Genomic DNA, 18501 nt, shown 5'->3' with positions numbered 1-18501 from the left:
GTCTTCCTGACGATCTTGTTACGGCTGATATTTTATGTGTTGTAACGCTCCAGGTTGGGTCGGTTGCTCTTTTCTTCCTCCTTCGGCCTCACCTTCTTTATACAAATATCTGACCGTGACACTACCTAGTACAGGCTGAATCGTGGAATCTCGCTTTAGGGGTATATTCGATTTTGTAATTGCAATTGCGGGTTTCATTGCTATTGTTCGAGTTGTCTCGTTATTTAACGCGTTAATCACATGAGGCAATCTTGATACCCAATCGTGAGATCGATTATTCTGAATAAATTCACGCGCGTACTGGTATCCGAATAATCTTTCTGCAAGCGTTTTATTGAATCTTTCGACGATAGCTTGATTGTGATGAACACCTACAATACCGCGACGGATTTTAACATTATTCTTTTTCATCAATGAAGTAACCGCGCCAAGAAATTCTCGACCTGGATCAACCTGAAGAAGATTTGGCCATGTCAACGGGGATCGTGAATAAATTTCGCTAAACGCCTTAGCGATCTCCGTTGCTGTTTTATTCGATAACGGCTCGGCTTCTTTATACCTGCTAGCGATATCAACGACTGTCAGGACATATTTATATGTGACTCCATCGACGGTATCGTAAGGAAGAAACATAAGATCAGCCTGATGAACCTCATTAGGTACGCTGACAGTGAAACTTGCATATGGTATTTTCTTAGGCGGAGGAAGATATATTTGCCAAATTGCCTGTTTCGATAACCACGATTCAGCGGTGGATTATTTTACTTTAGCGGCTTTAGCGAGTTTGGCAATTGCTGATTTTCCTCGCCAGAATCCTCGCGGAGAATAATATATCTGCTCTATTATTATTTACCAGCGCCGAGTACTAATTTACCTTTCATTGCGCCTTTTATCAACCAAGTTGCCAATTTTTCTTTGAAACTTTTGTCAGGAATCGCGTTTAGTGCGTGAATTAGCCTGATATCAGCGAGATGCCTTTGTTGTAAATCCCCGCTGCGATACGCGAGATCGTGGTAGTAACAAGCGCTATCGATGGCGTTTACTGGATCTTCACCTTGCTTTGGTTATTTATTATAGTCGAGTCTTATATCGAGTCTTGTTCCGGGTCCGCAGTAATTGTACCCTGGCAGATGCTTCTCTCCGGGATATTTCGCCCAGGGCAGCCCGGGTAGATTTTTCATGGAGGCGGCAATGTCTCCTCCGGTTCTTCTATTTTTTTTTTACAAATTTAAACTTGCGAGTCTTGCAAACTTCGCATTCTCCCTTGATTGCGTTCCTGTTGTTGCGTGTGACGATTTCGATTGGATTTAGCGTAGCTGTGTGAGTGCGACACTTAACACAATATAGATCCATGTATTCTAGTAACATGAATGTAATTGATTTTTCCGCCACGAAGCGACGCGAGCAAGTAAAACATAACGCGGTATTACCAAATTCGATAAGGATGATAATTATTGGCCCGTCGGGATCTGGAAAGACGCAGTTGGCAGTTGTTGCTAAATTTGATAATGCGATGGCTGAAATGGGACAAATTGTATTTGGTTGCACCGTCCGTTGACGATCAGCGTTGTTATCAAGTGCTAAAGGAATTTAGCGACAATACCGACGAAGGCACAATCGAATTTATCACAGACATCAATGAAGCTCCATCCGTGGAAAATTTAGACGGCGATGTTAATAATCTCGTCGTATTCGATGATGTTATGCTGGACAAGCAAACCAACCCAGCTAGGATATTCTCGCGTGGCAGACACAAGAACACCGATGTGATTTACGTGACACAGCGATACACGCAGATTCCCAAGGTAATTAGAGATAATTGTAATATTTTATCTGTGTTCAACGGCGTAGACACGCACACACTGAGAAATATTCATCAGACTTGGTGTAACGGCGACATGGATATAAACAAATTCAAAAATTTATTCAGTCGCGCTCAGGCAACACCGCACGGTTTTATCACAATTAATCTTCATGATCCGCGTAGTAGATATCGAATCGGTCTCGATCAAATTTATTCATGAAAAAGCAGCCCAAAGTTGCAAAATCAAATTAACACAAAAAAAAATATCCCAGACCCCCCCCAGAAAATCTTCCTTTTTTACTTGCCCGAATGCACACAAAAATTGCACTCGGTGGGGATTTTACGCAAATTATTTTTCGTAGGAAGGTTTATTTCGGCTTTCTGAGGCTTCTACGGAGAAAGTTCTCGTAGGAAGGTTTATTTTGGTTGGAACGGCTGGTCTGTACAACTTCCCTGCTGCTTACACTAATCCAGTCTTGAAAGTACTAATGAACACTCAAGTGTTTTAGTGGCATCAACTGAAAGATATTTGCGAATTGAGCTGATGCGTCTCAGCTCAAGATATGCAGCCTTGCATATGTTCATGACATGTTGGTGCAATGTGAGAGTACTGTCCAGAGTAACACCTAGGTTTCGTACTGATTGTGTGAATTTAATGTTGGTGTTGCTGATATTTATTGTTTGAGGTAAAGGATGTGAACGAGAAAGTATTTGTGTTGTGATCAGACTGGCCTCAGTTTTATCATCATTCATCTGTAGCTTGTTACATGTCATCCATGATATTAAACTGCTTAATATCGCTAGAGGCCATAATTTGGCCCTGCTTTCATTTGTCAAATAAAATTTAAACTTTCGTGAAATAAGTGCAAACGACACAACACCTGTTGTTTCGATGCAATCCTTAAACATGTATTTGAAAATTCTGTTATATAACACTTCCTTCATCTATGCCGGTGGTTGTGTCTTAAGAATGTGTTAAAACTTTATGTCAAAATCGTTATAGTTCTTCATTAGAGTAAATACGTCAAAACATAGATGACTTTAATTCTTGGTCATTTCAAAGATGCAGGCCACTACAGAATGCGAACGGACTTTTATTTTTCACATGGTACATATCAGACAACCAAAAAGGATATTGTAGTAATAATGTATTCAGACATATCTTTATATTCTGTTAAAATATGATAGCGGTTGTGCCATGTGAACAGCCAGAAATTGTTTTAAAACTCGATGGACATGTGCGTATGACGTCATTGTGAATTTGGGTTTAACCATCAATAGCAGTTTAAGTTTTGGTTTTAATACTGACAAATTTTTGCCATGGTATTCTAAGATAATCTACATTTTTGAAATAAAAAATATACATTATAACATCTCCCCAAAAAGAGTTTTGATTATTTTACTGTTGGTGGTTCAGTTACAATTCTACTAATAAAGTTGTATTAATTATATCAAGATCGCTATATGCTACAAACAACATTTTAATCCGGGTCAACCTAACTCAGAGAGTAGTCAAAATTTAGTGAGAATTATATGAGGATATATGAGATGGGTGGTGTAATATGGAGGCTGGGTATAAGTTTTTGACCTTTCAGAAATGTCTGGTACTCACTTGTTGTGAACAACTAAATGTAAAGTACAATGTATTCGTCATGGAGCAGACCATGATATTGCTTGGGACGCTTCAGATGTTAAATTATTTATGTGCAACATGATTTGTTTTTACGTCACTGACTCCATTAAAACATATGATTGCTCCTTAAAAACATCGACAATATATTCTTTCTCGATTGATTCTCGTTGTCGATCATATTTATTCTACACCAGTGAAATGATCTTTATAAATTATTCACACTTTGCTAACACGTGATCACTCACAGGAAGAATAAAATCGAAACAGATAACAGTTCGTAAGTTAAGTATCATAATTATCTTGACAAGTTTGGATAAATCCGCCTGAAGGCTTCGACCACTCCTTTGTATGCCACCGCACGAATGTTAACCATTCTCTGTATATACATACATGTGTACGTCATTCTATGGTCAAGTTTTGCGCTTTCATACTCATCTAATGCAGTTTGGACCGCAGGTGGGAGCAGTGGGAGGTGGTGGAGTATTAATGTTCCATGAAAACCTCCCATATTTAACCCATGTAATCACAGGTTAATTAAAATCGTGATCCGTGTCGCCCCTATGCCATGCTGTTTGGACCGCAGGATCATGCACAGCTGTGTTGGTGTTTGTGGTGGTGGTGGTGGTGGGGGGGGGGAGCACGGGAGGTTGCGGAGTATTAATATTCTATGAACACCTTCCCAATTTAGCCCATGTAATCGCAGGCTAAATAAAATCGAGATCTGTGTCTATTTTATTTTTTTCTTTCGATTTTAATTTTACTACTCTGGATGATATGTATTTTTTTTTTCTACACGAACTAATTATTTAGGAGTCTAACATTTAAATTCTGCTTTTGCATTGAATACAAACAAAGTGTAATGGTTTAAGTCATAATTGTTTGCTTGGGCAAAGTTAGGGTGCAGACTAACATGATTAAAGTCGATTTAGTTAAAAAAGAACAAAAAATCGAACTTATTTTGACATCAGCGACTCTAATCCTGTTTAGACTGCACCCTAACTTTGCCCAAGCAAACATTTATGACTTTAACCATTACACTGTGTATTCAATGCAAAAGCAGAATTTAAATTTTAGACTCCTAAATAATTGTGCCTGTGTTTTAGAAGCTCTCAGCCTTCGCATTCAAATTGAAATGCATTATACGTTTGGGCAAATTTAAATGTCATTGTAACCAATATTTGTCGCAAACGTTGCATTCAGAAACGCGATGCAGATTCAAAGCCAGTTCTTTTTAAAATACATAATTTGAAAAGGGATGTGTGTGTGTGTGTATGTTTGTGTGTTTGTCTGTGCTATAGATTTTTAGCGTAACTTTAAAAATTGTTCAGTCATATCGCTACGATGTCTGCAGTGTGGCAGTTTATAATGTCTAGCACTGGGGCATCATGCTAGAGTCATAAAGCATGATGTCCCACCCAGTCACATTATTCTGACAACAGTTCGAGCAGTCCTAACACTAACCTCTTGATACTGAGCGCCTAGCGAGACAGCTGTTAGTACCATTCTTATAAGTCTTTAGTGTGACTCAGCCGGGGCTCAAACCCGTGACATTCCGTATCCGAGACGGGTGCTCTAACTACGAGGCCAACGGAACGGTCGAAACGGAGTGAAAAACAATATTTCATATCCGGAAACGCAGGTCAAAATCTAGTGTTATAGCAACCTTTGTCTGGACTTTTAAATAAGTTTGTATTTATTATATTTCCTTTCTCTCCAAAATCTCATACGTAGGTAATTCACTTGTTAAAACACTCAGTTGGTCTCTAGTGACTGATCCTTTGACACGATATCACGCGAACATTATCTCTCACAAGAAAAAATAATGAACAGAGGCAAAGACGAATAGACTATAGCCACACAATCGTTACGGTGAGTGCGCGAATAATTGAAAATAGGACTTTGCACAGGTAATCTCGCGTTTTCAAACTAAAGATGACAAATGGACACCGAATACGCTCAGTTCGAAAGTCAATAGATGCCAACTTTACCCAAATAAATTATATGATAATGACATTTTATTGATCAGGGTATATATATTAATGCCGTTAATTTGATGGTGGTGTTAGCAGACAGGTAGAAATGCTTTAGAATACAAGTTTAATATAGAAAAGGCTGTTCGTGACACTTTAATTTGGAATGCAAATTCCTCATACTCTATGAAGTGGTGTGATATTAAGGCCAATTATCGTTCATTATTTGTATAGACAGGAATCCATGAATAGTACAATTACTATTAAGGCCAATTATCGTTCATTATTTGTATAGACAGGAATCCTTGAATAGTACAATTACTAATGTAAATTTGTAACAAACCGTCTTGGTCCCCTTTTTCCGATATAAGAAATATATTTATTTAATTGTCAGTGAAAGATTTAATCTAAAAATCGTTCTTCATTGTCCACTTTTTTCGCAGGCCGTCTTAAATGATCTACAAACGAATTCAATGAAACGTTCTGAATAATGACGCTACGTTGTGTCTCTTACGTCAATAAAGACAATTAGCACTGGCATGACTGTACATGTACTTACGCCCATGACGGCAGAAGACTTTAGTACAAGCATCACCATACATGTACGTATGCCAACGACGGCTATGTAGATAAACCCATAACCTAAACACCAATGGGATTCAAAAGGTAGAGTTCACTTCCAGTATGGTTTTAATAAAATATTTTATTCAAATTATACAGCTTACAATCTCTTATAAATTGACACAATGATGAATCTCACGTGTAGCGTGAAATTGGCTTGTATGGACAAAAGTCCGTTTGATCAGGGACGACTAACACTTTGTGGGATGTGGGTCGGTCACTTAGGATAGAGGGCCTCATAAATCTTCATATACACCCCGACATCAGTCCTTAAGCTGGCATTTATATATGTATCATTCTTTATAGCTATCCCGATGAATGGGGGTGGGGTGGGTGGGTGTGCATTCGATCTGGCCAGGCTCAATCTTAGAATTGAAAATTTAATTAGATATTCGGCCTGCTAAAGTCTGCATGTTAAACAATACGTCCATGTTTGTCAGAAGAAAAGACCAGACTGAAAATATAAACGAAAATTGCAAACATGTCTTCATTTTAAACTCTAAATAAAAGATGTTAACTCCATGTATTTAAATATATGTACTGACGTTGATTGCATCCTATTAATTGTTGCCCTGATTTGTGCATATATATATATATATATATATATATATATATATATATATATATATATATATATATATATTCAGCAACAGTGCTTACTGGTTAGGGATGACCGATGACAACTCAGTAATAGTGCTGACTGGTTAGGGATGACCGATGACAACTCATTAATAGTGCTGACTGGTTAAGGATGACCGATAACAACTCAGTAATAGTGCTGACTGGTTAGTGATGACTGGTGACATCTCAATAACAGTACTGACTGGTTAAGAATGATTGATGACACCTCAGTAACAGTGTTGACAGGTTAGGGACGACTGATAACAACTCAGTAACAGTGCTGGCTGGTTAAGGGTGGCTGGTGACATCTCATTAACAGTGCTGATTGGTTGTGTATGATTGATGACACCTCAGTAACAATGCTGATTGGTTCGGGATGACTGATGACAACTTATGAACAGTGTTGACTGGTGAGGGATGACTGATGACAGCTCATTTACAGTGCAAACTCTTTAGGAATGACATCTATGAGGCAGTAATGATTGGCTTGGGTTGACAACTCGGTAACACGTCCTAAATAATGATATAACCGTTAGCATTGTTATAACCTTCATTGGCATTACCAGTTTATGTGTCCAGACTATCGCGCCAAAATGGTACTTGATAATGCGAAGAAGGATATACTGGTGTGTATTTTAAATTATATAATGTTAATATAAACTGCACTAAATTTTGTTTCAATATTCTAAATGTATATAGCAATGATGACTATACAGTAACGAGAGAAGGTAGACTGTACAGTCAACTACGTTTTTATTCAGTATTTTTTAAAAAATTTTCTTGTTTTTTTTCCCGCAATTGAATGTCATAGATGTAAGCAACTGGAAGTTTGGAATCGTAATAAAAAGGTCGTAAATAATTGCAATTTAGAGGGTAAAGAACATCCGAAGAACACTTTAAAACATTACAAAGTGTCTTCAGTCATTTTGCAAGTATAGCTGATCTCCGAGTTTTGTTACTTTGTTCTTCCGAAGGCAATTACCTAGACATCATGTTTAAGTTTTTCTTCTCCATAAATTCCATCAGAATATTTTGCTGAATCGTTAGAGACTGTCCCTGAGAAATGGAATCGCAAGTCGGTAAATGTACATGCTCTTCCTGATATTTGGCGAATATAGCTATACTCAAATTTGTGTATTTACCAAATCAATAGGTACTTTATTCCATCATCGTAATGCATTGGTTCAAGTGTCTTATCATGGCTAATACGACTAATTTCAATAGCTTCGTTGAAATAAAGTGTAAATGCAGTCTCGATCTACCGTAATCAATTCTTCATAAGTACTTTGTTTTGTTATTGCTAAAATTATAAGCTCTCTATTCCTACTCTTTCATGGCTAATGGCTGCAACTCTTGATTGCTCCTTTCAATGGATCAATAGATGCAGATTAATATATAAATAACGAACAAGTGCAAGCAGTAACTAATGAAATGTGCAATAAGGTGACTGGGTGGTGACTGTCACAAAATGCAGTTCAGATATGTCTGATCTTTGCGTTCAGCCGATTGGTTATCAGCACACACACACACACACACACACATACACACCACTGAGTTAAAACAGCTTGCTGTGTAATCATAGTCTCACTAATTCACCATATACAAATTACTCTGAGTAGCCCTTTTAACCCCAGTAAGATCTGCGTAAACGTTTCAGTGCAACCTTTCAATATAATTTGCTGTGATCATTCCCAGTGCTTCTTATGTATGTAGTCCGTTCCTGTGGTATAGTGGTTAGAGCGTCCGTATCGGATGCGGGAGGTCGTGGGTGCGTTCCCCGTCCGAGCCATACCAAAGACTTACACATATGGTACTTTCAGCTGTCTCGCTTGGCGCTCAGCATTAAGAGGTTAGTGTTAGGACTGGTCGACCTGGTGTCAGGATAATGTGAATAGGTGGGGCATCATACTACATACTATAAACTGTCACACTGCAGACATCGTAGCGATATGACTGATTTTTTTTAAAGCTACGTTAAAAATCCAAATCACACACACACACACACACACACACACACACACACTTGCTTGTTATGTATAATCAAGAATAGGTTAAACTAGTGTAAAATAAAGTTTTACGTTTCACGTTTCATCTTTGGGATCACATCTCCTATATATATATATATAAACTGATTAAGAATAATTATAAAGTACAATCAAATATTTTCCTCCATTACGAAGACTCAGTTTGTTTTGTTACCTTTAAGGCGCCACTTACCAAAAATATGTAATGTCATGTTGTGGCCATTGGTTTCATGTAGAAAACAAAGCTCATATGTGTATGAAATCATGAACAGTTGTAGCACACCTTTGTCAAGGCCACTGCTAATGTGATTTTTGTCATCATCATTAATGAACACGGAACATAATAAGGCTAACACTTATAGCGATGCAATTGGAAAAAACAATAAGGGTGCAACTTTAAAGGAGAGGATTTCTTAAAGAGTCTTTTTAATATAAAGTAAATAAACGTGTTTGTATATGTTTATATGTTAGATGCATTTCGTATTTGCATTACGTTTTCAAAGAGGAAAGAACAACACCTTTCTCTTTGAAGATCCAGTTAAATATGCCTGTGAAGACACTTGACAGTCGTACTATAGTAAGATATTTAATGTTCTGTAGAAAACTTTTGATAATATTCATTACAGTATGTTAGCGTTCCATGGCCTAAGCTGAAATGTCTCATTATTTTTTGGGGACGCAAGCCTTTTAGTATATATGAATTGCCTGGATGTAACTATAAACTTTGATTTACGTATGAATATATGTAGATGTACTTTGTGGCCATGTAATTTGTCCAACTCAGTACGGGTTACTCGTGAATACCCTTTCAATATCCAATTCACAGGTACATATTTCGTCACCTGCAATTGGGTTTTCCGAAGGCCCATCTTTCACGCAATTTTTTTTCTCACATAAAATTAATTAAATTTGACGCCAAACTTTTATTTACAGAACGGATATAACATTCAATGGCATTTATATTAAATTATTAAATTAAGCAGTTGCCAATTCAATAAACGTTCTACAACACATGACGGTATATGAAGATATAAATGCAGTTGCATTATTGCTCCAATTGATTTATATTATACTGACTACGATTGGCTTGCATTGTTCAAACAACATTTAGAAAAGTCTTTAATTAAAGCGGAAACTGATTGTTGGATGGGTTTATGCCATTTTTTACAGTTATGCACACACACACACACACACACACACACACACACACACATATATATATATATATATATATATATATATATATATATATATATATATATATATATATATATGTATATATATATAACACTAAAGTTGAATGTTGTAACATTTATTTATCAAATAGTAACAATAAATACATTTCAACATGATGAAAATACATGTATACATTATATATCTAAATCTTCATGACCGCTTCGGTGGCCTAGTGGTTAGAGCGTCCGCCTCGGATGCGGGAGGTCGCGGGTTTAAACCCCGGCTAAGTCATACCAAAGACTTAAAAAAATCTTACTAACAGCTGCCTCCCTTGGCGGTCAGCGGTATGAGGTTAGTGATATGACTGTTCAGCCTGGTGTTAGGATAATGTGACGGGGTGGGACATCATACTACATGTCTGCGGCATGATATCCCAGTGCTAGACATCAATATAAACTGCCACACTGAAAAAGTGTTAAAGCTACGTTACAGATCCAAATCACACACGCAATACATCGATCGATGGAGAGAAAGAGGCATTTGTACATTTTCATATTAAATTAATAGTAATCGTTTTTTTAGAACATTGCCATATGTTTAAGAAACAACAGCAACAAGAAATATTAAATACATCACAATATGTGTACCACGTAACCGAGAAATTTACCGTATAATGTCGACAAGATTTGCAACGTTGTAACATTAGCTGTAAGTACACTGTAGACAAATCCCAAGGAATGTGCAGACATGCCATTACGACGAACCATATTACTGTAGGTTACTTGGTGTAAGTTCAATTTTAAGATTTGCATCCAGCCCAAAGTCTTTCTTTCTCACTCATTCCATATTTCTGCGTATTTTTTCCATCAGCATGGGGGGGGGGAATGGAAAGAGGAAACGATCGCGATGAAATTGTTGAATATATTAAAATAATTTAGAAAATGGGCATTATTAATACATTTTATCGTTATGTTTCATACGTCTATAATGCTTAATGCGTGGACAACACACAGTTGCAAGGGTGTCGTTTGAACAATGTTTTTGTATGCGTATTATTGCGCCATGGGTGGATCACAATGTGAAATGCCAATAATACTGGTATATCAATTTGCTTTATCATCACACTTTAAAAACCATGTTTTTTTTAAATTTTAATTTATATATATATATATATATATATATATATATATATATATATATATATATATATATATATATATATATTATCATTGACTGTCCAACATTCGTTGTTGGTCGGTGGTTCATCCATGGGTTTTCCAGGGTTCTTCCTCCACCATTAATACTGGCCGCCATGTATAGCCTATCTTGTGCTGAAAAATGGCGTTAAACCCTAGAACAACAACAACAACCAACATTCGTTCTTCCTCGGTTCCAGGCGGTAGTTTGAATGGGCTGGTTTTATATCACGTTTCCCGTGCTGAGGGGTCTGTATAGACTAATTATATGTATGTGCATTAGTTGTGCATTCTTGGCGGTGTTTTGCACTAGCTCAGAAAACGTCTGTACTAGTCTAAACACTGACATGTCTGGAATGAGGAAGCTATATGAGGCTGTGTAACTGGATGCGTATTATATCCTCATGATAATAGTAGACCACTGTGATATACTTTTATGATTCAATGCATATTTTAAGTTTGCATTTCCAGTTTTGTTCGTACAAGAATCATTAAATTAACTGACTGCATCTCATTCAGTGTCATACCTTGATGTCATAAATATATAATTTCAACTGTTACCTACATTTAATATTTCACTGGGTTAAGATAATAATCAAACTACAAGACAAAATGTGGGCCCTGGTTTAAAGCATTCACCGTTCCTGATCACTGCCATCTCACCTCTGTATACGTGGGGTTGAGTCTCGAGCTCGGCTAAGTGAGAAAATTTGCCAGTAATTTCCAGTGCGTTTTCGTCTCATTTGGTCCTATTTGAAGCTATGGAAATTAAAGCCAGTTAGAACAAATCTAGTTTAGTTGTATTTACATACTTGTTCAAAGAAGTACTTTGAGGTTGGAACCAATACTTTACTTGTATCATCTTATGAAAACTACCTTTCTCTGTCAAATAGAAGTCTCATTGATCTCACAAACGTGTTTATGTTGTGCGAATTTCCTTTAAGACGTCGGTCGCTGAACAATTACCATTTTCCTGCGAAGATGTCAATCTGTTGTAATCATTAATAATATTAATCACAGAATATGACTTTATATTCTGTGACATTTTGTTCTTCATTTACATCATTAATATGATAATTCCAATGATGACCTTTTGTTTAATATGATAATTCAAATTGTGACCTTATGCATTGTGGTTAAATGGCTTTCTATCTCATGGAAAAACCCGAATTTTATACGTTTCTATGGCAACGAAAATTTACTCTCTGAAGAGTTCCGATTGTTTTGAGCGAAATTTGTATTTTTGTGGAGTGGTGGAGTCGTGGCCAGCGTAATCCTTCCTTTCTGTATATTATGTTTATCTAATCTTGTAATTAGGTGTAACAAATATAAAGTGAATCTATATCAGGTATAAGAATATCACCATCCCGCTTTCTCTTACAACATTTGCCAGGCAACATATGTCATAGTGATACGTCAAAAAATGAGGGGACATCGTTTATATCAAATTAACCAGGTTACATCGCCTGTAAAACACTCTTGTAACGTGCCTGTGGTGTGTGCCTTTGCTAGGTTCAGTCCCACCCGGTTTCATCTTATTACGTTGTTAATTAATCACTAACTGTAACAGTGGTTCCAGTTATCGTACAATCGACAATGTTGTATCAAATTCAAGCAATAGTACTATAATATTTTCAGCTTTATCACAATCGATGATATCATTTCAGCAATGGTTCGCAATTCAGTGTGTAACCAAAATGCACTGGGACAAGAATTGCATATAAATTCCTTTAACGCAGTAAGCCCATATTAACACGACAGGCTAAAACTTCAAATTATTTCACAATGGTAACCATCATGTAACATGATATTTCTAAGTGCAAAGTTTTCAACAAAGGTAATGAGATGAAAAGATATAGCGTGTATCGGGTGTAAAGATAATTAAAAATATAAACATATTGTATCATGTCAAATTCAGTTATATTCCAGTTAGTGCTTTTATTTTAGATACGATATTTCTGTAAGATAGCTCGTGCATTATAAACTTGACATTGTTTCAAAAGTCTGCGCAATGTACACACTAGATCCCATCACAGCGCAATATATATAATTATAGTGTGCATGCATTACATAACCCGTCATACACATTTCCCATCCCCCAACTGTCAACAAAGATAAATCAATCTGTCAACAAATATATATCCAGAGTGTATAACTTTATATTAGTGGCAATACGCTAGATGCTAAGTGAAACAACATAATATAATGTTTGCTTTTCTTAGAGTAAAAAGGATTAAGGACATGTGAGTTTTAGATCCTAATGTAATGGTTTTATGCATCAAAAGATTCGTTCTCGTGTCATCCGAGTTATAAATTGCGGGTATTTCGAGCTTCACATTTTAGCTCACAACATTTTGAAACGATAACCAGAGTGAACCACTTATCGCATTTAATGCTAGTCAGTTAATCTATTTATTATTAACATCTACATTCTTGGACGCCAGGACTAATATATGCTGTTGAAACTTAATACAGATCACATAAGGTTAAACACTCCCAGCGATACGTATATCTCACAGTGGACAAGTGTTAGGATCAGGGGACGACATATATGATCAAACGTCTATCCGTGTTTTTCATGAATCTAACTGCTTATAGGTTTTAAGTAATAGTTGGGTGTAAATACGAGTTTCTATATAATCTTACTAACTGATAATATATGTTTTATGCAGTATGGACTTGACAGGTATATATTTCTATATATTTCAATGTCAGTGCAACAATGGTGCATGGGATCGTTGTTTGTGTGGCTAACACCATGTTTAGGCTTTGCTGTACGTCACAAGTTTATTCCCCTCATATTAAAGAGACTTACAACACAGAGAATGATCCGATAGACAAGATAAACCAAGGATTCAAAAGACGCTAATCATAGTAGTTTCCTGGAATGAGAGTCTGGCTCTGTCTTCATGTCATACCCAGGATATGATATGTATGTTCATCCAGTCTTGTTTAAATGGCCAGCTGATCCACCGCTCGCGATGTTCCCCATCATTCAATCCATCTTATTCTGTCTGGAATATGTTAGATGATCTTGTATTCCAATGAAATTTGATTGTTTGTCTTAAAAGAAGTGTCAGGGTCACCTCGGTGTCAGAAGCTATAGTTGCACACAAGGCATACTGTTCATTCCAATATTCCGTGGATCAAATAATCGGAAAATACAAATTAGCTTTACTTTTAATCTAATAACAACGTCACTTCCTGGTTATGCTGACAAAGGAGAGGTAATACACATAATTTACTATCCGGCCCTAATATTCTTTGGAACTTTTTAGATGAGAGCAATTGTTTCTCGTTTTTGTTATGCGGATCAAATCATGGATATTTCAAATACGCGAGGTGCATTGTGCGTGCACAGTCTTGTTGATTAATAAACTAGATTTATCACTCTCCTGTATTGATACATACATAATGTTTGAAAAAGCATAACAAGAAAAATCCCGCTCAGAATATGCCACTCTTTGTTGTTGTTGAGTTTAATTATAGTGGGGTGCGCACAATTGTACATGTGTCACTCTTGTATATGACTTGGGACAGGTGTTCATTGTCCAAGCCTTGTATTGGTATAGGTTATGGCTGTCACAGGGTTTGGTTGGGAAAGGGATAGGACATCTCAGAGTTGGGCTGCGATAAGTTTTGCATACATCATCGATTTCCCTGGGTACATTTTCATAAACGTTTTACGTATGAAAATCCTAAAACACCTTGTTATCTCTTTCATAGTGTCATTAAGCGAGACATTACCGTGAATAATGTAGAGATTTGTATGTAGACATTTTTTTGGGTCTTAAACAAAATGATGTTTTAACGTAGGAAATAATGTAGAAATTTCAAACGTTATCATTTTTGTATTATAAATGAAATATTACTGTTTATTTTAAAAACATTGATGTAATTAATAGATGGTGTTTTAAATTACGAACATCAATTATACAAAGAAAGATTTCATGCTTTGACATAATCATCGGGATGGAATTTAATTTTTAACGTGCGAGTTGATAATGTGTCCCCAAAATATATTTAACATATAATCCACTCTCACAAGTAAATTTAGCCTATCCACTCTTCTTCATGTACAGTGGGTACCAATGGCAAACTCCCAGGCAAAACGATAGATTATTTGCATCGGCTTCAACAATTTGAAGTGAAAAAACAGAGACTGGAGGAGTCCATTCTTATGACGCAGCAGATAATGGACAAGGTCCAGCAGGGCGTGGCCGTTACCATTGGCGACATTGAACCGCTCAAGGGATGTATACGAAGCTGGCTGGAGGAAAAAGAGGAAAGCTTCCAGGTAGAGGCAGACAAAAATAATATTTGGCTACCTTAATTATTAGTAGTTTATGAATAACGTACCCTCGCATACGTTGAAATATGGTAAGACTATATTTTCTGCTGTGAAATGCTTCTGGTGTGATTAGTAAAATTAAATTGCAGTCGAATCTGGTAATATGTAATAATAAGCATGTCATTGTGAAAAAATTCCACCAAATCCTCAGTACACTCATTTTGAACGTTTTCTTTGTAACCAAAATATGTAAATGGTAAATATTTCTAATGGTACAAGTGTTCGGGCTAAAAGTTTAAAAAAAAAAAATTAAATCACATGACATTTTAAGCAAAAAAGGTAGTCTTCACCGTAAGTGGTATTAAGTTCGGTTAGAAAACACCGACAATAATAACAACAACAACAACAGCAAAAATCAAACAAACAAAAATAAAATACCAACAAAATAACCCCAAAGGAACAAAGAAGGACAAGACCATGAGTACAATTATTCCTAGTTTCCTCTGACACTTATCACCCAAATTTTGATATTTGTTCATTTATGTTGGGGTGAAGGACCAGAGTCTAGTCCCTATCGAAATGTGAGAATTCGCCGACATCTTTTGGTGTCGTCATGAGGTAGCCGCCTGCTAGCCGGCGCAGCAAACTTGAACGACCTTTCATCGAGATATACTTGCATAAAATTGATAGGAATATGATTTATTTTCTCAGAAGATGCGATTACAGCATTTGTTATGTCTTTAATCCGCTGACAGACGAGGCGAAAGAACGTCGTTGCTGAAATTTTACATGGATTTGGTCATTTGCATTCCTAGTCACGTGACTTCACAACTCGCAAGCTACATGTCAATGATATAAGAGGTCATACAGTCATATGATATCAACAATAAACCATTTCTAGTGTTGCTAAAGGAAAACAACTCGAACATATAAATGAAAGTAACGTAGTTTTATTAGAAAAAAGAAAAAAAAAATAAACATAAACTTCTCAAAATATTTATTGTGAAAACCACGACCGAACTCTGTAAATGTTGCAACAATTTGAAGAAAACCAGATTCACTACGCAGAGTGCACATTTCAATGTGGTAGTCACGTGACGTCAACACAAACGTCGCTGACACGTGCTCGGTAGATCTTGAATATTTTTTTTCTCCACCCTGCTGCGATACCGACATGTTTCTGGTCGTTGTTCTCAAAAGACATATGTTGAGAAATAAGAGTGCATTATATTTATTTACGAACATTAAGGGACTTCTTTATAGTGTGTCCAAATTCTATGTACAACAACTTTGGAAATTTGTTGTCGATATCACGTGACTATTTGACCTCTGATGTCTTTGACATGTAGGTTGCAGGACTTGTGTAGTCATGTGACTCAGGATGCAAACGGCCATATCCAGGTAAAAATTCAGCAACTACATTCTTTCGCCTCGTCTGTCAGCGGATTAAAGACACGACGCATACTATGCTCACGATTTTTGAGAAAATAAATCATGGTGTCGGCGAATTCCAGCTTTGCGAGAGGGAAAGGACTCTGAACCTACACCCAAACATAAATGTCAATATATCAAAAATGGGGTGGCAAGGGTCAGAGGAAATTCGGACTAGTGTAGATTCTGTAGCTTAATCAAGATTGTACGATTTGACCTGGATATTACATAGCGAAATTTGAAAATGAGCGCGAGGTTTTCTTTGCAGCAACCACACAATATGTTTCGTGTTCTGATTATTTTTTCACATTAATGTGCTGAGAGTAGCGACTCATTCTCAGGCTGAAATGTAAGGTTTCAGGATCTATATGTCTGGAAGAACAAGAAGCGTACCTGTGTCATGCAGTATTATGAATTATTCATATTTGCACTTTTCTCTGGCAGCCATACTGTTGTTAGATTAGTTGATGTAGTTACATTATCATGTGATTATATACATGCTGTCTGGCTCATAGAGTGATTCCACCTCCTAGTTCTTATTCAGTGGAATACTGCTGAAAAATCTATATATTTGTTTGCATTCTACCAAAAGAGGAAGACTTGCTATATGTGTTTAACATACCAACTCCCCCAATCTCCAACCCCACTTTTTCTCCTAATTTGAGATGTAATTCAAAAGTAATTCTAAATATGGTATTTGACGCAGGACTGAATGAAAACAAACATTTATCTTTGATATCTTCCAGGAAGAGCAGAATCGTCTAGAGAAAGAGAGAATCGAACGAGAGGAGGAAGAGAGGAAACAGAAGGAGGAAGAAGAAAGAAAACGTAAGGAGCATGAGGAGAGAAAGAGGAAGGAAGAAGAGGAACGGATAAAGAAAGCGGAAGAAGAAAGACTGAAAAGAGAAGCGGAAGAGAGGCAGCGGAAGGAAGAAGAAAGGAGAAAAAGAGAAGAGATGGAACGAAAGAGGAGGGAGGAAGAAGAGAGGAAGAAAAGAGAAGCTAAGGAGAAAGAAGAGGAAGAAAGAAAGAGAAAAGATCCTGCCAATTGGACACCTTTTACGTAAGTTTGTGTTTTTTTATAGAGTTGTGTCGAGGGCTTGTAAACACAAAGGTCTCATGTCACTGTTAAATTTCTCCACTGACTTTAAATAATTATTTTATAACTTTCAGTGTGCGTTTGAAGAAAAAATATGAAACAACTAAAATTAAATATGAATGGCAATGTATGGTACATTGAAGAAATAAACTGTATCTGTCCAAAAGAGAAACTACTGATATGAAATCATACTCCTTAAGACGCTTGCTTGATGAATTTGACAGCACATTCGGCATATTATTGACTATGTCATGGCGAGGAAATGTGACGAGGTGCCTTTTCCAATGACACATTAGGAAGTCACGGGCATGGTACGATAAAACGAAATCTCTGCCGACAAGTGATACATTTACACTCAAGTGCTTTTTGATATACACGACAGTGATTCTGTTCTACGCGGAGAAAGCAGAACTGTTGCACTCAACAGGTGAAACGTGTAGTCACGATATGTGGGTATTCATGGGAAGAGATATTGCATATTTGAACAGCATAATATAAGCTTTACTAGTAGTTGCCGTATATGGGAATTTAAATGGATGCGATTTATTTTGCATTGGGATCGCCAATCCGTGATTATAATACAATACAATAGGAAAGTTCCATAAATTTAAATTTAAGGTCTCTCTCCACAGTCT

The 18501-nt window shown here is 36.7% G+C and overlaps 1 protein-coding gene across 1 annotated transcript in view; it reads left to right on the top strand.

Annotated features, from left to right (window-relative positions):
• The window catches only part of LOC149784250 (death domain-containing protein 1-like), a 61077-nt gene that overhangs the window by 24725 nt on the left and 17851 nt on the right, over nucleotides 1–18501 (top strand). The window contains exons 4-5 of the mRNA XM_089932285.1: nucleotides 15128–15342; nucleotides 17514–17830. Coding sequence (XP_089788411.1) covers nucleotides 15128–15342; nucleotides 17514–17830 — 532 coding nt within the window. The remainder of the gene's footprint in view (nucleotides 1–15127; nucleotides 15343–17513; nucleotides 17831–18501) is intronic.

The sequence above is a fragment of the Sinohyriopsis cumingii genome, chromosome 14 (genome assembly GCF_028554795.1).
Source record: "Sinohyriopsis cumingii isolate HCF-2022 chromosome 14, ASM2855479v2, whole genome shotgun sequence".
In the NCBI taxonomy this organism is placed as follows: Eukaryota; Metazoa; Mollusca; class Bivalvia; order Unionida; family Unionidae; genus Sinohyriopsis; species Sinohyriopsis cumingii.
Note: the sequence above shows the minus strand (reverse complement) of the source record. Positions and strands in the feature narration are given on the sequence as shown.